This window comes from Chaetodon trifascialis, chromosome 22 (genome assembly GCF_039877785.1).
Source record: "Chaetodon trifascialis isolate fChaTrf1 chromosome 22, fChaTrf1.hap1, whole genome shotgun sequence".
NCBI classification, from domain to species: Eukaryota; Metazoa; Chordata; class Actinopteri; order Chaetodontiformes; family Chaetodontidae; genus Chaetodon; species Chaetodon trifascialis.
Window position 1 is genome coordinate 20081026 of NC_092077.1, and position 20231 is coordinate 20101256.

The 20231-nt window shown below is 49.1% G+C and overlaps 2 protein-coding genes across 2 annotated transcripts in view; one reads left to right on the forward strand and one right to left on the reverse strand.

The window, feature by feature from the left end:
- The window catches only part of LOC139350789 (myelin regulatory factor-like protein), a 9484-nt gene extending 724 nt beyond the window's left edge, over positions 1-8760 (reverse strand). The window contains exons 1-21 of the mRNA XM_070992391.1: positions 8617-8760; positions 7979-8072; positions 7002-7063; positions 6157-6583; positions 5780-5983; positions 5502-5697; positions 5223-5299; positions 4985-5095; positions 4731-4824; positions 4428-4628; positions 4103-4211; positions 3900-4009; positions 3632-3777; positions 2590-2751; positions 2399-2470; positions 2178-2224; positions 1928-2080; positions 1726-1773; positions 1250-1334; positions 1066-1140; positions 580-691 (exon numbers count right to left, since the gene is read on the reverse strand). Of these exons, the coding sequence (XP_070848492.1) occupies positions 580-691; positions 1066-1140; positions 1250-1334; positions 1726-1773; positions 1928-2080; positions 2178-2224; positions 2399-2470; positions 2590-2751; positions 3632-3777; positions 3900-4009; positions 4103-4211; positions 4428-4628; positions 4731-4824; positions 4985-5095; positions 5223-5299; positions 5502-5697; positions 5780-5983; positions 6157-6583; positions 7002-7063; positions 7979-8072; positions 8617-8689 (2658 nt within the window). The 5' untranslated portion in view covers positions 8690-8760. The remainder of the gene's footprint in view (positions 1-579; positions 692-1065; positions 1141-1249; positions 1335-1725; positions 1774-1927; positions 2081-2177; positions 2225-2398; positions 2471-2589; positions 2752-3631; positions 3778-3899; positions 4010-4102; positions 4212-4427; positions 4629-4730; positions 4825-4984; positions 5096-5222; positions 5300-5501; positions 5698-5779; positions 5984-6156; positions 6584-7001; positions 7064-7978; positions 8073-8616) is intronic.
- A 4661-nt stretch (positions 8761-13421) lies between these two features.
- irf5 (interferon regulatory factor 5) lies at positions 13422-19774 on the forward strand. Its single transcript, XM_070991929.1, has 9 exons — positions 13422-13670; positions 14404-14629; positions 15989-16175; positions 16702-16730; positions 16808-16835; positions 16924-17241; positions 17527-17916; positions 18002-18120; positions 18956-19774. Exons 2-9 carry the CDS (start codon positions 14456-14458, stop codon positions 19157-19159), a joined length of 1449 nt encoding a protein of 482 aa, XP_070848030.1. The 5' UTR covers positions 13422-13670; positions 14404-14455; the 3' UTR covers positions 19160-19774.
- The last annotated feature ends 457 nt before the right edge of the window (positions 19775-20231 follow it).

Sequence of the window (20231 nt, forward strand, 5' to 3'; positions counted from 1 at the left end):
CTGCTGTCTTCGTGTGTCCAGTGTGGGACAGTAAGCTGTCTCCGTGTGTCTTTGTCCTGGATTACAGTGAGCACGGCTGTGATTAGCATGCAGTCAGGCTGATGCGAGGGACACTCTGCCACACATCCATAATTCATCAGCGTTTCCTCACACGTCCTGCATTATTAACTGGAACGTAACTGAGTGAGCGGACTAGAACCCCAGCGTCCCTGAACGCAGCACGCGCTCCAACACACATGTTGTTCATAAAACACACAAAAGTATCGACTGAAGTAATGAAATACATTTACTCACATTGTGTACTGCAGTTCAGATTGGAAGTATTTCCACATTCTGCTACTTTATACTTCTACTCCTCGATATTTAAGATGGAACGCTTCACTTTTTACTACTCTTCAGTTTCTTTTCATGTGTCCTTGTATGTATATTTCACTTGTGTCTCATGTAAAGCACTTTGAGCTGCTTGTTGTTGAAGTATGAATAAACCTGAAGGAGCAAAACTTCATCAGGATGAAATGAACCAAAGGATCTAAATGAATGTGTCTTTCAGTCCCCGTGGCGTCCGTCCCTCTTGCTCACCTGTGTGTTTGATGGGTATCTGCTCTCAGCGAACATGCTCACGTCCATCAGAGACGAGCAGGTGGCCGACTCGTTGAAGTTGCACAGATGAACCACGAGCAGCTCTGTGGAGCTGCGCAGGAACACAAGAAAACAACATTTTCATTGACTTCACGTCTTCGGTTTCCACTCGAAGCTCAAACTATGAGCTTATTCAGCATAAACTGCTAGCTAGCTAAACGCCAGCAGCCGAGAAAACACACTGATGCTAACCTTGACATTCTAACGTTAAACTGGCTAAGCTAGCTAGCGTGCTAATCAGCAGCATTAGCAACGCCACAGGTTACGTGAGCAGATGCTGCTAAGCTAACGCTGTTTATGAGCGATGACGAGAAGAGTCGACGTTAGCGAAAGAATTTTGAACTCTGCCAATTAAAATGAGAAAAAAACTATTTTGGACTTCCAGAGGAGACAGTGTTTGGTGACGTTTCCGTCCGTCTGACTTACTTCATGGACAGGGTGACTTTCATGTTGAGCGGGACAGACTGGCTGATGGGAACTCTGTAGACGAACCTGCCCGGTCTGCAGGACACACAGCGGCGTCAGTCAGTCCTGTCAGGTTAGCTCTGCACGTAGCATTCAGGTAATAACAGCAGCAATATGTCTTTTCTGTCTGTCTGTCTTCACTCACCCGCATTCGTCTCTCAGGACGTATTTGTCGTCAATCACATGCTGGTTCTCTTTGATCATGAAAGACTGGATGGTGGTGTTTGTCCCTGACAGAGACAACAGAGGAGGTCTATCAGTGTAAAACGTCTGTCCAGCGGTGGAAGACAGCAAAGTACGTCCACTCAAGGACAGTTCAGAGGACCTCGAGTGTTTCTGCTGCTTTATTGACTTAAAGTGTCTTTAAAGTTACGGACAACAACGTCCACCTTAAAGTAACAATTCAGGAAGAAAAATTCAGAAAGATTCAGTGTTTTTCTCAAGAGACGCCGAAGCCACAAGGGGGCGCTAGTCTGTCTCCAAATGTCCCCTCAACTGAATGATCAGGGAGGCCTCACTGTGTGTGTGTGTGTGTGTGTGTGTGTGTGTGTGTGTGTGTGTGTGTGTGTGTGTGTGTGTGTGTGTGTGTCACATTTAGAAATGGACACGGTGGACACTCACAGTCTTTGGCGTTTTTCAGTAGGTAATAAAACTGTTTTCTTTTTATTTCTGTGGAGTAAAAACAGGTCGAGCATTAAAATCAGGATCACGTCTCCATTGAGACGTCGACGTCAAACCAGCGTCTGTCTTTGTGGATGACGCCGTCCATTTAGTGTTGGTGTATATGAACGTCTGTTAGCAGAGGACATCGAGCTGCTCTTACCGGCCACATTCAACCTTTTTGTTGCAGCTAACTCAGTGGTGACGCTGGTGTTGCCCTCTGCTGGTGACGGGCAGCAGTACACCAAATCGCAGTACAGCAGGTCACAGAAGTCCACCTCTGGAGGCCAGAGGCCGGGCGGCCGGCTCGCTGTGACTGCAGCAGAGAGGAGAGTGACAGAGTAACTGAGCTGCATGTGTCCAGTTAGCGCTGCTGGTTACACACAGAAGGTGAAGGATGGGGGCGGGGTTACCTGTGCTGCTCCAGGCGGTGGTCTGCAGAGGACCTATGCTGCTGTTACTGAGACACAAGAACAACAATGAGCCCGGTGAGACCCGGTACGAGGCCGCGAGGGGCCAGAGGATCGATTCAAAGTCGACATGTGAACGACCTACAGGTAAGGAACAGGTAAGCAGCTGCTCTGACTGAACATCACCAGGTGTTTTATTCTCATGAAAGAGGCTGGTTGTTTACCTGCTGTCAGGTAGGGCCTCAAAGTGCTGCTTCTTCAGGTCTAACAGGTACAGCACAGTGATGAAGATGATGCTGCACACACACACACACACACACACACACACACACAATAATCACTCTGAATTAATATTTCTCTTTTCCAATTTAACATATTTTTATGTGGGAAAACAGGAAGTGACATCACGGCTCACCAGAAAGCCATAGTGGCCAGCAGGGTGAAGACGCTGGCCTGGAAGACTTTGTGCCGCAGACACCGGCTGCTCTTCTGTCCCTGTCCCTCCTTCTGGACCGTCCCCGTCTTACAGGAGTCCAGACTCGGTGCCGTCGACGCACAGCTTTGTTTCCTGGACTTCCTGTTTGAGAAACAGCTTTTACTCTGAAATCGCTCATAAACCCAGTGAATTTTCTCTGGCTTCATTACAGACACACGAGGCCCAGAAATGATTCATCACACAAGAATTCATAAACATAACTCATGATAATCATCAGTCTTCAGTGTGTGACCTTGAACGCCGCTCAGAGTTCAACCTGCCAGCTTCAGTTACTCATTGCCTACATTTCCCACAATCCCTCCACAGAGCTGCAGAGGAGGGAAAGCTGTTTGTGTGTCTTCACAGCGTCTTCGTCATCGAAGTCTTTCAGGCTCAGTCACACAGAAGCCTGCAGAGACCTTGACCTGCGATGAGCGTCGGCACGCTGATAACACGCTGATGCCGTTATTACGCAACACACACGCAGACGCTCGAGCAACCCGTCTGCAGCAGCTCTGAGCGAACGACCTGTGACCTGCTCATGATGTCATTAAAGGTCCAACTGAACCAAACAAATCCATTTTAGTCAAAAGATTTTTGCTGGTTTAAAGACAGAACTGATCTGATCTCGACGTTAACAGACACATTTGACCAGTTTTCTGGACATCGTGAGCTAAGCGCCGCTAACATTGCTAATGTAGTTCTTCGCTTGTTTTCCATTTGATAATTGATTTCGTAAAATTCAATGCATCATTATCATCATCGGCTGGATGTTCGTTTAAAGGCTCGCTTAGAAACCTTTCATACAGGAAATGCAGCTCAAAGTGCTTTAAAACAAAGAAAAGCAGCAAACGCTTCGTATCAAAAGACGCAGAACAGACGTGAAAGCATGTCTGAACATTAAAGTGGAAGGAGGCTTGATGGTGGTGAAAATGTGTGAGTGAGGATGAAAACATGAGCTGGAGCGTGACGGCGAACGCACCCGGTGGAGCGCAGGCTGCCCGTCAGGCTCTTCAGCTTGGCCAGTCGGCGGTTCCACACCTCCAGGTCGTTAATCCGACTCTCCAGGTTGTCGGTGAGCTTCGTCAGCTGCTGCACCGCCCCCACGTTCTCCATGAAGATCTGCTCCTGGTGGAGGAGGAAGAGGAGGGAGTCAGAGGAAGCACAGATCCTTTATGGACTCAGCGCTGATCAGTGAAGGATGGCTTAGAGGGAGGAGGAGGAGGAGGAGGAGGGACGGTGAAGCTCACCTTGTCCACCATGAGGAAGTTATGAATCTTGTCTCCGTCAGAACAGCTGACGTCTCCGACCTCCTTCACCGCTGACGGCAGCAGCTCCATCACCTCCTGAGCTATGATACCTGAAACATCAGACGGTGGTGTCACACTCACCTGCTTCATACATAAACTGCGCTTTGAGCGTGGCAGCGACTCGCGGCGGCGCGGTCAGTTACCGGTCTGGTGGGTTTGGTCGATTCCCATCGAGGACGCAAACTCCGGCTTGTAGTCGAACTCCACTATTCTCATCTGAGTGATTCTCTTCAGCTGCTGCTCGGAGTCGACCTGACGCACAAACAGTCAGAAAACTGAAGGCGGAATTGAAGCTATTAAAGAAAAAACTTTTATAAACGACCACTCGGGGGCGCCGAAGCAGGAAATGATCAAATTCTACACAAACAATCAGCACGTTGTTGTTTTTGTGACGATGTTTCCAGTGGAGTGACTGTGCGATCTGATTGGTCGTCAGCGTGGCCTCTGCCGGTGCTCGCTGAGTCTCACCTCTTGTATGTTTTGCTTGGCGCGGCGGTCGGACGGCTGCATGATGGCGCCCATCACCTTGGCGTTGCCGCAGACGACTAACGCCTCATCGGGGGAGTCGGTGTTGATGCCCACTCGGCTTTGACAGACCACGGCGTCCTGCACCGCCCCGCGCTGCCACAGGGCGTCGCCGTCCGTCTCAAACTGGCCTGGATTGGACGCCTGCGGAGGGGAGGAGCTGCTGTGAGATCGCTTCTTGATAAAGAAGACGCTGATTGATTGATCGATTGATTATCGTCCAGGAGTTTAAGTCAGCGCTCTCACCCTGACGATGACTCTCTCTGACACCAGAGCCGTGAGGAGGAGCGTCTCCTCTTCCTCCACCGCAGCGTACAGACCGACCACCATCTGAAAGTACCTGCAGACACACAGTCAGCATGTAGCTCTGGCTGCTGCTCGTTCATCCATCCTGTCATTCATCCATTCACACTCACTCACTCACTCACTCACTCACTCACTCACTCACTCACTCACTCACTCACTCACTCACTCACTCACTCACTCACTCACTCACTCACCTCTGGTCGGGGTTGGGTTTGCCTTTCTTCCTCATGTTGTTGGCCGTCGTCTCGCTGAAGTGCAGCCGGCCGAGCGTCACTTTGGTGATTTTGCCGCTGGGCAGACTGACCCTGGAGGATGGGCGCGTTCACGTCTTTATGCTTTTACAGGTTATCTGAATGTGATGTGAGTGTGGAGCTCAGTCCCGCGTGGTGTTAACCACAGGCGGGTGGTGCAGCTGCTCCCTGTGCTCCTTACCTGACGGGGTGGAAGGGCTTCTTGCTGCGGTTGGGCTGCGACTGCTCGATGGTCACCTGGTGGCTCGGAGTTTCCAGCTGTGAGAAACGAGGCATTCAGGTGTCACACGGAGGAAAAACTGAGGTTTTGTTGAGTTCGGTCTCAAGTCGCTCCAATGCTACTGTAACTGCTGCTAGGCTAGCAATCCAGACATGTCCTGGATCTGGAGCTGAAGCTGATTTATTGATTTATATCTTTGGAATGATAAATGCAGGCAAAGGTTTGGGTTCTTGAATGCACCTTGACCCCGAACACTTTTATCAGGAAGTGGTCGACAGCCCGCGGCCCGCCGGGCATTCTGACGTATTGCGGCTCCACGGCCACGCCGATGTGAATGGTGACCTGGAAGTGGTTCTTCTTCTGGCAGACGAAGGCCTCGTCAGCTGCAGAGTAGATGAAGCCTTTGTCCGTGTCGACGTGGAAGGTGGGAGGAGACCTGGAGACACAGAGGGACGTCTGTCCTGTTCAAAGCTGACTGGACCGACAGGTGATTGAGACGCAGCTGCCTCTGTACTCACAGTGCCTCGTAGCTGCCGCTGTACAAAGTGCTCCAGTGTTCCGGCCGGTACTGATCCCAGGTCAGCAGCTGGTAGGACACCAGTCCGCCACCGGCTGCACCAACAGCGCCACCATGAGTCCCATCACCTTCACAGCAGGAAGCCTCCATTCCTGCCGACGGCTCCTCAGACTCAGACCTCCTCCTCTTCTTACTGTCTGTGGACCTGAAGCAGGACGAGACGGATTCAGACCGAACAGCCAATCACAGACTGACTGAGTCACCATGTCGCCTTCATACCTCAGTTAAATCTGAGTTCACGTGTCTGAAAGCTGGTTTTTACCTCATCGTGTCAGGTATGAAAACAAAAAAGACTGACAGTGTTGAAGGGCTGCTTACCAGGTGTGCAGTGTGGGGGCGGAGCCCTGCAGACAGGTTGAAGACACCAGGCCTGGACCAGTGCAGGGTGTGGCGTAGCTGCTCGAGGGGGGCAGTGTCGGGGAAAGCGGTGTTGGGGGGGTATAAATCTGCGAGCAGCTGTCTGGACTCAGGTAGTGTGTGTGCTCAGGTGAGTGGTGTGTGTGCGGGTGCAGGGGGGCAGGTGGAGCAGGTGGAGCAGGTGGAGCAGGTGAGGTCCCAGACTTGATGTAAGTGTTAGCGAGGCCCAAACTGTGGAGCTGACCCTGGGTCAGCGGCTCATGGTGAGCCGGGGCGGAGCCTCCATCCTTAAAGCAACAGGATGAAGAGGGGGCGGGGCGCTGCGTGGGCGGGAACACTTCCTGTGTGGTCTGCTGGTTGGACCAATAGGGTGGCTCGCAGTGGAGGTCTGCCAGTCAGAGTAATACAGCATATTAGACAGTTTGACCGCGAGCTGATTCTCTCTGTGTTTCCTGTGGCTCAGCTCTCTGTACGTGCTGGTCGCACTGGTTTGCTAACTCGCCTTGTGATTGGCTGATCCTCAGGTTTCCAGCTGTGTGAATAAAGTTCAACAGTCTAATCTAAAACTGTCAATAACACACGACTCTGAACACTGTAAATGAATTAATACCATAAACACGCTCACTCTTCACTATCTGCCAGACGTCACTCTTTTATCAGCGCTGCGTTCAGTCCAGCAGCTTCAGTGACTGGAAACATCGTTTCACTGCTAAAGTCCAGACGACTCATAAAGACTTTTCATGGAAATGCTGTAAAGCAGCCTGCAGGCCGTCACTTCAGCGTGCGGCTGCAGCCGTCAACTGTACCTGGAACCTGTGCAGGTGAGCAGGCCTCCGAGCTGGAGTCCGGAGGAGACTCAGGGAGAATGCTGGGAAAAAACAAACAAAAGCATATTTTCATCCAAAGGGCAGCAGACAAGCTAGAAGACGAGCCGACGGCTCGCTGCTCGCTGGTCTCCTCAGTGTGTTCAAAGGTTTGCGCTGAGCTCGTTCCTGTCATGTGACTCGTCCGTTGACTTCCACCGTTTCATGGTGGAAACCTTCGCTTCACCTCATTTCTGCTCTGTTTGACGGGACTCTGTTTGATGAAGGGTTTCATGCTGCAGCGTTCTGATAACCAACTAGGTCAAAGCTGTTTGTGTTTGTGTGTGTGTGTGTGTGTGTGTGTGTGTGTGTGCGTGTGTGTGTGTGTTATGTAACAGCGTGTGTGTCCAGGACTGATGATGACTGAAGGTTTCCCTGCGCTCGCCGGCTCTGACCGCCTTTATCACTGTGTTTTCCTCACTGACTCATCTGACATTTTATTACATTACGTTCGCTCTTCAACGCTCATCATCACCTGAGCTGCTGCTCACCTGCTGCCAGCGAGCAACCAGGAAAAATACTGCTGCTGTACTTCAGTACAGCTTTGCAGTACTTGTACTAGTATTGTTATTTATTCAGGTCAAAGGAAATATATAAAGTATTATTAATCAGCTCCATCTTTAATCTCTGCAACACTGAAATGATCAACACCTTAATCAATAATTAGAATAATCAATAATAATGATCCAATAATAAAATCTATCTACACAATGAGTACTTCTACTTTTGGTACTTCATCTATAGTTTGATGCTTTTGTACTTTTGTTTGAGTAAAATGTTTGACTTTTATTTGCTACATTTGTGTGTGTGTGTGTGTGTGTGTGTGTGTGTGCACATTTGTGTGTGTGTGTGTGTGTGTGTGTGTGTGTGTGTGTGTGTGTGTGTGTGTGTGTGTGTGTGTGTGTGTGTGTGAATCTTACAAGCTGTTGGGGTCCATGTCATTGCTCAGGTATTCCTCCAGGATGCTCGTATCCACGACAACAGAACTGTCCAGCACACCACTGACATCCTGACCTGCACACACACACACACACACACACACACACACACACACACACACACACACACACACACACACACACACACACACACACACACACACACACACACACACACGTCAGAGGACGATGAGGACATAGACAATGTTCTGTGTCTGTGATTGGTATTTTAGGAATCGGTGAGAGTTTGAGTGACTCTGGATGTTGTCAGTCGGAGGTCCTGGAGTCCTGGACCGTCCTCTTCAAGGACAGCCTGAATCTGCTCATGACCCTCCTGCAAACTCTGCAGGGACCACCTGAACCTTTTCAAGCTCCAGTGGACCCTCCTCCTCCAGGAGCAGAGATTCACTCAAACCTCCCCAGGAGGACAAACTTGGACCTCAGTGAGGACCGGCTGGACCTCAGTGAGGACCGGCTGGACCTCACTGAGGACCGGCTGGACCTCAGTGAGGACCGGCTGATGGACGCCTGGCCCGTCCTCTTCGACAGCACACAGTGTGTAACGACTGATGACCTTCAGCAGAATCACCGGCTGAAGACGAGGGTGTGATGAAGCTCACCGCTGAAGAACTGCTGCAGCGCCTCGTTCTCTCCCAGCACCTGGAGCGGCGGCCGGGGGGCGCCGGGCTCCATGCTGCCCAGCGGGGGGCGCTGCAGCCGGGGACGGAGGACGACTCAGGAGGGTCCCCGCTGGAGCTGCTGCTGCAGGGCTGAGGACGGACAGTCAATCAACACATGGACAGAACTAAAGGACAAGTTCACTCTTCAGCACGATGATGATTTTTGTTTTTACTTGAACAAGATTCACAATGAAGGACATTTACTTGAACGGAGTACTCTGTACTTTGTGGTACTGGTACTTTTTCTGAGCTCTGAGTACTTCTTACATCACTGCTGCGATGGAGCAGGCGGAGAGAGCGGACAGGTTTACGATCGAATAAAGTTTAATACTGACAGAGTTCAAGGTTTAAACCTTCGACTACCATCAAAGCTTAACCTTTAACCTGTCACGCACGCACGCACGCACGCACGCACGCACGCACGCACGCACGCACGCACGCACGCACGCACGCACGCACGCACGCACGCACGCACACAAATGTCATTAATTTACGTCATTTATTGCCACTTTGATTCCTGATAATTTCCAAAGAAACAAGGATTTTAGAATTTTCCCAAAAACCAAAAAACAAATACGTCAGGCTGAATTTTTGGGAAACGTGTGAAAAATGATGCTAACCAGATCGAACTGAGGGGTCGTCAAAAGATTGAAGAAGAAGAAGAAGAAGAAGAAGAAGAAGAAGAAGAAGAAGCAGCAGCTCTGATCTGTGCTGCATGTTCTGCTGCTTTTAGGAAGTATTGGCTTCTTTTACGTCGTCAAGCTGTAAGCGAGTTGTTTGTAGAACTGGTCTTTAATAAAAAAAGTCTGTTTGGTGTAAATCTTCATCTTCGTCTTCGTCTTTTTGTCTTTGCCTTTTTTGACAGCAGAGTTACAAACGACCACCTTAAACGTCCGTCCCTCGCTCGTCTCGTGTCTCTCTGATGTCCAAACAGCCTCGTCCTTCAGTTCGTTTCAGTCTTCTCCTCGTTCTCTTCCAGTCTCACTTCTGTGGTCTGTTTTCTGCTGCTTACTGGTCTTACTGGAAACACCGTCAGACCTGAGCACAGAAAGCTTCTTGATAAAATGACCATCGACTCTCGGCGACGTTTCCGTGCATGGCAGAAAAAACGAGCTGCATCTTTCACAGATTCATCTTCAGACTGGATGGACTGAACTTCAGAGCAGGACCAGATCAAAGCTCGGAGTCAGACCGGGTCATCGAAGCAGAACAAGTATTTGATCAGAGAAGAAGAAGAAAAGCTTAAAATGAGCTCATGGATTAGTACAAACTCTTGATTCTGGACATTTGGACTTTTTCTTCAGTATTTTCCTCCTTTGACTTTGAAACAGCTTCAGAGCTTCAAGCTGGAAATAAAACCTACAGAACTGAAGAGTCAAAGAGACAGAAAACATGGACACATGGACATCTGGGCTTTTCTTTGGACTCAGTATTTCTAAAATCCTGATTATTCCAGCAGCTGCTCTTGTCCTCTGAAAGCCTCAAACATCTGGAGCTCCTTGTTCCAGTAATAACTGGAGGTGTGTGTGTGTGTGTGTGTGTGTGTGTGTGTGTGTTCATGTGTGCGATGCTGATTACGTCTTCTTCTTCTTCTTCTTCTACTTTTGTCACTTTAAAAATCAAATTAAGCACACTGACGAAGCTGCAATCGAAGAAGAAGCGAAGCCGTCTGAGTTGATCTCTGATCTCAGATCTGCCCGACAACAACAGCAGCAGACATATTGGTTCAGACGTACCTGTCTTGTCTCTCCAAGATGGCCGCCAGCCGATCAGCGGCGATTTCTCAGTTTGTGCGAGCCGCTCGTCCTCAGGTGCAGTCCGTCCATGACACCCAGTCCGTCAGGTCTTCTTCTGTGGTTCCAGAGAAGACAGACGTTTCCTCTGCGGTTCTGATTCTTCTTCTCTGTGTTTGTGACGTCGGGGATCGTCTCTGTCTGCCAGCTGAACTTTGAGCTCTGAACAGGAAGCAGGAAAAGACACCTGACGCAGGCGCACAGCACACCTGTGTGTGTGTGTGTGTGTGTGTGTGTGTGTGTGTGTGTGTGTGTGTGTGTGTGAGGCCATAAACCAGGCAGTCATCTTACTGGACGTGCACACACAGACACACATTTGCATCACCATACTTGTGAGGACCCTCACTGACGTTCACTCATCCTCAGGCCTCTTACCTTCAAACATCTAACCGCAGCCTCGACCCCCCCGACCCCGCACCTCGCCAGGCGCCGGCCCGTCCGGATGTTGACGCTGTTTCCATTCTCTCGCCACTGATCGTGGGTCACCTACACGTGCTGAGGCTGTACAGACTTTAGGATGTCAAACGTCTGAAGACACTTTCTGTCGCTGAGTTCTAAAAATATTTTCTATGCAGAAAATGCTGAAGTGTCGAGTCCGTGATTGTTGGAATTTGCTTCCAGTATTTCAAAAACTGATCAGGAAAGCCTGCTGAAAAAAGTCAGAGAAACCATGAGGCATATTCTAATGGTTTCTAATGGTTTCTAATGGTTTCTAATGGTTTCTGATGGTTTGTTTTTCTGATGGGATTCGATTGTCTCCTACACAAATCTACAGGACTTTAACTGGTCCCTACTAACGGTTCCTACAGGCACGTCTGTACCAGTCTAATGGTCACTGTGCAGTGGTCTGGTGGTCACTGCGGGGTGTACTGGTCTCTAATGGTTCCTGATGTGATGGAGGATCACAGGTGTCATGGCCTTCTTTGGTGATCACATACAGACGTGTCTCTGCGCTCAGTGTTTGGACTCTCTCATCTCTGTTGCAGCAGGAGGTTTCTATTTGTTTCTAAGCAGGTTTCTCAGTATGTTTTTCTAATAGTTTTATAGCTTCCTAATGGGACCAGTTTCCTAATGGTTCCTAATGGTTTTTTAATGGTATTCTACTGGATGTTCAGCAGGAAGCTGTTTTTATCATTTGAAAGCACAGAAAATCGAATGTAAACTTGAACTCTGGGAATTCATGAACACTCATTTCAGTATGAAATTCTTTGGCTAAATACTTTATAACGTGACTCATGTGGAAGAAGGACGATGAAAGACTTTCAGGGTGGAAGAAAGACACACAGAGAACGCAGAGCCAAAGAACGATGAGCTTCACAGAACTGAATTCAAACACAGGATGAAGAGCACAGAGCAAAGCACCAGCTGCTACAAACAGGAAGTGACGGAGGAGGGCAGCAGGTGCAGGTGAACTAAACGGAAGCAGGTGAAACTAGGGTTAGGGTTGGGGTCACGACCTCCCTGAGATAGAGAAAGAAGAAGAAGAAGAAGAAGAAGAAGAAGAAGCTGTACTTTATCACACACTACATGCACACGCCATGCTTCGTGAAACTAATTCTGTGCTTTTTGACCCATCTCGGCACCCGTGAACCCATCCTTTCCGTCACCACTGGTCAGGCGGTGATCTTCTTGCATCTTTTTAGTGGGGGTTATTAAGGAGGAAACCCCGGGTGAACACGGGGAGAACATGCAAACTCCTCACAGAAAGGCCCTTTTTCCTCGAGCAGCAGCACTGAAGACACGGAGGAGGACACGTTGTGAGAAGCATCATTAAATTTGGATCTATGCTGTCGACACACACTCTTCCTCATCGTGTTTGGGTTTCTCTCCTCACGTGTGGAATCCTCTCTGCTCTTCTTTGTGTTACTTCAGTCCAACATGGCCACAGGATGTAAGGGACCTTTTGCACAAGCCGAGCCCTTCGGCCTCCTCCTCCTCCTCCTCCTCCTCCTCCTCCTCCTCCTCCTCCTCCGCTCAGGGGGTTCGCTTTGCACCTCCACCATCTGAGGTTTTATTTGATTTGATTTTGCTTGATTTGTTTCTTTAACCGTGAAGCTCATCCTGTGAAAGGTGAACTTTGCTTTGCTGTTCTGTGAGTTCATTAATGATTCATGTTGAAGGTCAACTCGTCTGTCACAGTTTGTGGTTCATTCATTTAAAAGTCTTTAGTTGTTTTTCCTGAAAAGGTTTAATGTTAGTCCAATTAGACTGACAGAAAGTTAACGTTAACCTCAGTATTTTATTTTATTTTATTTTATTTTATTTTATTTTATTTTATTTTATTTTATTTTATTTTATTTTTAGTGAAAGTTAAAAGACTCCAGCTTCCGATGTGCAGCGGAAGGAAGGGAGGAACGTGAACTAACTACTTCTGTAAAAATACCTGCAGCTACAAATTAACACATCGGAAACTACCTGACACACCTTCACAATAAAATACCTATTTCAAAGCCAAACGAAAAATCCATTATAGGGCATTGACCCACAGAGACACTGAAGCTGACCTTTATACGTCGCTGCTGATTGGCTGAGCTTTCTGACCTTTCACACACCGTTTTCAAACTGATCTTTCTCTACACGAAACTTTATGACACTGAAGCTCTGAACAGACAAAGATTTATTTTTTATTTATTCTGGAAAACGGAATCTTCATTTCCATCATTTGTGAACATCGAACAACTTCTTTTACTTTAACTTCTCTGAAGCACTTTTCACATCCTCCACCTTCATTCGTCGCATTTTATTATTCAGCCAATCAGAGAAGAGATTCGTTGATAAATAGGTGGCAGTTATTTGAGGAGTTTTTAATCTAGACAAACCTTACATTGAAAATGACTCTCACTCTCACGCGCTTTCTACTTTAACATTTATTTTTAAACGATCATGCGACGAAGCTTTTATTTTGTCTCCCTGACAGGAAGTAGTTGCTCTCACTCACTCGGATCTGATCTCAGTTCCGTCACAAACAGTTTTACAGTTTGTCACGGAAGTTAGTGAGGAGCCTCACTTTGTGTCGGCGGCTGTTTGTTTGATTGATTGATTGATGATTGATTGATTGATTGATTGATTGACTGATCGATGACGTCACGGTGACGCTACCGACGATTGAAATCTGAACGGGCGCCTGTTTAACGACTCACGGAACGCAGTCACCCGCAGGACCAGGACCGAAACCAAGACCAAGACCAAGACTAAGACCAGGTGAGTCCATCAGTAAGATCCTACATACACACACATGCGCGCGGGTCTTCAACAACAAACTCCAAATCAACCCACAGACGTCACGAGCTCATTTTCTGTGACTGATTAAAGATGCGGTGTGTCAGCAGAAAGTTGGTCGTGATCTGATCTGAGATCTGATCCCATGACTGTGACTCACGGACTTCCCAAAACTTTAAGGAACAAAAACATGTTGAACAAGTTCGTGAGTGTTGGAGTCCCACACTGAGAAATGTCCTCAGACAGCTGCAGGGGACGATGGACTGATCGATGGACGATTCCATCGATGGACCGTCCGATCGATGGACTGTCTGATCAATGGACTGTCTCATTGACGTACTGTCTCATCGATGGACCGTCTCATCGACGGACCGTCTGATTGATGGACTGTCTGATCAATGGACCGTCTCATTGACGGACTCTCTGATCAATGGACCGTCTGATTGATGGACCATCTGATTAATGGACCGTCTCATCGATGGACCGTCTCATTGATGGACGGTCATACTGTTTTCACTGACGAGGACGAATCAGCAGCGTGACCACAAACTGAACTTGAGTCTTTGTCTGTTTAGCTCCTGATGGATGGTGTCAGACGAGCTGATCTCAGATCAGTAATCAATAATGATCAATAATAACCCGACTGATAATGAAACCATCACGCTGACGCTTCAGTCGCTCTAACCCCGCTCCTCTCTTCCCCTGTTGCTCACAGTGTCCTCCGGCGTCCTCCCTGTCCTTCTCCCAGTGTTCCCAGTCCGCCCACCATGAGCATCCAGCCCCGGAGGATCCGCCTGAAGCCGTGGCTGTTGGCGCAGGTGAACAGCGGCAGGTATCCTGGTCTGCAGTGGCTCAGTCCGGACCACCGACTCTTCCAGATCCCCTGGAAACACGCCACCCGCCACACGCCGATGTCAGACGAGGAGAACACCATCTTCAAGGTCAGATTACCCCGAAACACTCGGCTCTGACCTCTGACCTCTGAGCAGCGACCTCTGACCTCTGACGAGCTTCTGCCTCGTCAGCGGGACAAATCCTTTTTATTTCTTTTCTTTACAGAAACTAGAGGAAGGCGTGATGATGTCAGCTGGACTGACGCTGTGTCCTCCACAGGGACGGCTGTCCCCTCTGTGGAGTCCATTCATAGCAGTTCAGTAGATTTTCTGTAGAGTTTGAAACAGTTTGAAGTCGTTTCAACGGTATGTGTGAAACTGCAGGATTTAAAAACTCACTTTGCTGTTGAACTTTGACCCTCATCTCATCCCGTACGCTTCCCATCAGTTCCATCACTGAATGTTATGAATGAGTGAATTCTGAGGACATGTGACATGTGATCAGAGGACGTTGTGTCCTCTGTGTGTGAATGGATGAACATTCAGACGTTTTTACTCACTTCTGCTCTGAGACCAGAACAAAAGTTGTTGTTGTTGTTGATCTGACGTGAGAGAATCTGGGCCTCGACCCCAAAGTGACTCTTTCAGAGTTTCGGTTTCTGAGGTCGACGCTCTGCAGAAGACATGAATGAGAGTAATCGGGGTGAAACAGGACTCTGTGGGTTCTGTTAACGGGACGTCGGTTCAGAAACGTTTCGGATCGACGCCGTGATGTCAGCGACTCGTGTTCGTTCACACGCGTTAAACGAGCGTCACGAGGACGTCGCTCTGAAAGACGCGTCGCTGTTTAGTGTTTGTGTTGAGCTGAAGAGCTCGAAGGAGAAACAGTTTCAAACAGCTCGTCAGCAAGTGAATGAAGAGAAGAAATGTGGTGAAAAGAAGGAAGTGCTGGACTTCCTCCACTTCCTGTTCCAGCCTCACGCTTTCATTTCACTGTTTCTGCTTCAAACGGGCTGATTTGAACTTCACGTCACGTCCTGCTTCTGCTTCTGCTTCCCTTCTGCTCGCTGAGGCGAGACGTCGCGTGTGAAAAGGCCTCGTTCAGATTCCTTCAGTGTTAAAATGATCCGCGCTGAACGAGTCACAGCGTCGCAGTGTGAAAGCCACTTCCTGCGGGGGTCAGCGTGATGTTCAGGAACAGTTCGGCCTTCAGAGGAACCTTCCTCTTCTGTGTCTGACGCTTCCACCGTCATGTCTGTAAATATCGTCCTCAGTCAGCAGCTGCTTCTCTCTGCAGGAGGAGCCGGTCGCCTCTTCATCTCCAGAGACAGCAGACCCTCCTCCTCCTCTGCACCTGTGAAGCTCACTGATCGACACTCCTGTCACTGCAGCGTGATGACGGCAGGTGTTCTCGTCGCGTGTTGCCGTGTCTCTGTTGTAATGCGTGTCCTGCTCGGTGTCTTCCAGGCGTGGGCTCTGGAGACAGGTAAATATCAGGAAGGCGTGGACGAGCCCGACCCCGCCAAGTGGAAAGCAAACCTTCGCTGCGCGCTGAACAAAAGCCGAGAGTTTCAGCTGAAGTTCGACGGCACCAAAGAGACGCCGGTCCAGCCGTACAAAATCTACGAGGTGTGCGAGACGCCGGGGAGCACAGGTGAGGACGCTCACCTGCACTGTGCAGGACTGCAGGTAACACTCTGAGGTCACGACCTCTGCAGCCTGCCTGCTTTCACATTCAGACCGAAGCTCGTGAAGCGCTTCACAAAGAGGCTGATGAAGAGCGCGAAGACGACAGCGTGTGATCAGAAACATTCAGTGTGTCTCATCACGGCCGTGCAGCACAAAACATTAACCACCTGATCCAATCAGTTCGTCAGACTCTGATCAATACTGATCAATACCGATCAGCTCCAGCTGTTCATTGATCTGCTGACTGATGACATCACATCATCTATTTCTACCTGTTCAGAGACAAATAATCACACAGGTGTTCAGTGTCTCTGGTCGTGATCAATAATAATCAATGCATAACACATCAGAAGATATTGATTAGTATATTCTGAGGAAACGACGTGAATGTTAGAGGTACATTTATGTGCTGTGTTAGCATTAGCGCTGCGGCTAGTTCCTGTTTTTGCAGAACTGATCTGTTGTTGACTGCGATTCGTTTTCTGTTCCAGATGCTGTTGATGAAGATGAGGAGGAGGAGGTGAGGAATGAAAAGTGTAAAAGTGCAAACAGACGGTTCATTTTGTCGCCACCTGACTGACTCTGTTTTATTCTCAGATGCCAAATCTGATGGAGCTGACGATCAGTAAGTCAAACGCTCGCTCACTTTCTCTTTTCCTAAATACAAACAGTATGTGGAGCTCCTCTCTGACCCCCCCCCCCCCCCTTCACAGCTCATTCAGACATGAATCAGTTCAGTCTGTCCAATGGGACATTTGGACCTCCTCATGGGATCCCCATACCCATCCTCCAGGAGAGAGTCGTGCCCATGACCTCTGACCTCCAGACTCAGATGGTGGAGCAGGGGAGCTTCACCGGTCCTGCGGGACTCTCTAATGGACTCCAGGACTTGGATTCTCTCACGACCCCGGCTGCCCCCGCTCCTCCAGGCGCGGCCTCGATGGACGCCAGCAGCATGGTGTGTGTCCAGAACCAGGGGGACCCTCAGAACCACCAGCCCTGCAAGTACGACCTGCTGAGCAGCGTCCCGCGTGAGTACAGTCCTCTCAGTCCACCTGAGGACGTGTGGACAAAGTGGCTGATTTGTCCTTTGGTCTGTCCTGTTGCTTCATGTGGACGTCACACCTACCTGTTGGCTGAGTGATGAAGGTGTGGCGGACGGTGTAACAGGTTCTGTGGGTACGAGTGACTCAAATACAATTTTAACATCGCAGCAGAAACGCTGATCTTTACTGTAGTTTCTGATTATTGTGGATCGATTTGATTATTTTTTGTAGATTTAAGATATAACAACTGTCCTTTCTGTGTTACCATAGTAACGGATCTGGACCTGAAGTTCCAGTACCGGGGCCGGACCGTGGGCTCTCTGATCGTCAGCAATCCTCAAGGCTGCCGGTTGTACTACGGACACCTGGAGCCGACCCCGGAGCAGGTGGACCTGTTCGGACCCGTCACCCTGCAGCAGGTCCTGTTTCCAGGGACGGCTGAGATCCAGAACCAAAAGCAGCGCTTCTACACCGAGGCCCTGCTGGACGTGATGGACCGCGGTTTGATCCTGGAGATCTGGGAGCAGGACATCTACGCCGTCCGCCTCTGTCAGTGTAAGGTGTTCTGGTCCGGACCAGGCATGCCGGAACAGGGTCCGCCAAACCCCATGGAGAGGGAGAAGAAGATCCGAGTGTTCAGCCTCAACGACTTCCTGCAAGGTGACGAATGACGGAGCTGCGACACTCTCGACATGTTTCCTTTCAGCACATTTGAGCCGCGTGTTGATCGTTCTTCTGTCCACAGGCCTGATCTCGTTCCAGAAAGGCGAAACTCAGAGTCCTCCACCCTTTGAGATCTGCTTCTGTTTCGGGGAGGACTGGCCCGACAAGAAACCCAAAGAGAAGAAGCTCATCATCGTCCAGGTGGGTGATTCACGCGACGTCAGGCGGGAACCTGAAAGCTCCAGGTTACAAACACTGAACGGACTTTAGAGTGAAGCTCGCGAGATGCTGAACTTCAAACATGAACATCATTTACAGATTCTGAAGTTTTACTCGAAGGACACGTGTGTCCAGGAAAGTGATGTTTTCTGTGGAAAAACAACACAAACAGCTGATCCCAAGCAGAATATTTTCATATGTAGAAAAACATTTTTAGGATACACGTGACAATTTTATAACCACGACCAACGGCTCACTCTGCCGCCCTGACCGGCCGTGAACTTCCTGTCAATTTGGCATCATTACTAATTAATTTTGGAGATATTAAATCAAACATCTGTGAGCTGTGAAGAACACACACAGACAGATCTTGAGCTTTTAGGTTATAACAGCTATCGTGGTTGTTTTGAGGTTCTCGTCATCTGGTCGTCAAGTGGTTCTTCATTTGTCCTTGTCTTGGTGTGACCTGGTTCTTGATGTGTCCTGGTCTTGGTGTGTCTTGGTCTTGGTGTGTCCTGGTCTTGGTGTGTCCTGGTTCTTGATGTGTCCTGGTCTTGGTGTGTCTTGGTCTTGGTGTGTCCTGGTCTTGGTGTGTCCTGGTCTTGGTGTGACCTGGTTCTTGGTGTGTCCTGGTCTTGGTGTGACCTGGTTCTTGATGTGTCCTGGTCTTGGTGTGACCTGGTTCTTGATGTGTCCTGGTCTTGGTGTGTCCTGGTCTTGGTGTGACCTGGTTCTTGATGTGTCCTGGTCTTGGTGTGACCTGGTTCTCACTGTGACTCTGATTGTTGAGTTTTTACCTGGTTCTCGATGTCCTCAGGTGGTTCCAGTGGTGGCGCGGATCCTGACTGAGATGTTCTCTGGAGAACTCAGCTGGTCCACAGACAGCATCCGCCTGCAGATCTCAAACCCGGATGTAAAGGACCAGACGGTGGAGCAGTTCAAGGAGCTGCAGAGGCTCCTGCAGAGCCAGCACATCCAGGGGCCCTGGACACCCCACATCCCATCAACAGCAGGAGTCTGACAGGGCCTCCTCCTCCTCCTCCTCAGCTCCGGGGCTCAGGAGGACTTGAGACTTCCAGCAGCACCAGATCCTGTTCAGAGTCCCTGTCCACTGTCCACTGTCCAGACTGAAGCTGTCCTTCGGTGAACCCTCTGGACCCTCCTGCTCTGATTGCTCCTTCATCATCCGTTTGTCTCTCGTTTTTTTAACAGTTTAATGATGATGGATCAAAACTAATCAGAACAGATTTCAGAACAGAGAAATGCAAAGACAGATCATTGTGCGCACACACACACACACACACACACACACACACACACACAGTAAATACACACAGAGCTGTATGTGTGTGTATGGTGATAACATCTGAACACAGTGAAGCTTCAGTAGTGTGAGATCCGCTCATCATCTTCGTCATCATCTTCGTCCTGTCTCTCACCTGCAGCTCCACAGGGAGACACCTGGACAGACGTCCTCTCAGACTGCTGAAGCCTCATTTTAGCTTATTGGATTAAGAAGACTGAAAAAAACAAATCTGTCCTTAAACGTGTTCAGTGAAAACAAACACATCACTGTGTTTCACATCATTTCAGTGAATTCAGGATTTCAATAAAAACCGCTGCAGTGTTCTTTCATACATCAGCTGTTTTTACATTTTTCTTTAGCATAAATCTACCTGTTCCTAACATCCTGTCCTCAGCAGTCCAGGTGTGACATGAAGGCAGGATGAGCAGGATTTACCTGAAAATGATGATGGACGTTTCATCATCACCTGTTGGCCAGTGGGCGTGTCCCTCCAGCCAATAGCAGCGCAGGATGAGGCAGACAGATCCTGCTCATTCTGCCTCTGAATCCACTGATACGGACGTTCAGATTTCTGATCCAAAGGTGAAAACCTCCAGACGTTTGCTGCAGCGCCACCATCAGGACAAATTCTCCTCTGCACAAATGTGACCAGTGGAAACAGTCAATGAACCTGTTGATCAGCTGACGACTGTGATGAGTTTTTTTAGTAAAACGCTGAAAAATGATCATTTGATTTTCTGCTCTCCTGCTTCTGTTTGAGATCAAACCCTGAACCTCTTGTCGGACG

What these genes read in the sequence shown, in the direction of transcription:
- irf5 (XM_070991929.1), top strand. Translation starts at nt 14,456, where the DNA reads ATGAGCATCCAGCCCCGGAGGATCCGCCTGAAGCCGTGGCTGTTGGCG. An exon ending in CCTCAACGACTTCCTGCAAG is followed by an intron (nt 17,917 to 18,001) that starts GTGACGAATGAC and finishes TTCTGTCCACAG; the next exon opens with GCCTGATCTCGTTCCAGAAA. An exon ending in AGAAGCTCATCATCGTCCAG is followed by an intron (nt 18,121 to 18,955) that starts GTGGGTGATTCA and finishes CGATGTCCTCAG; the next exon opens with GTGGTTCCAGTGGTGGCGCG.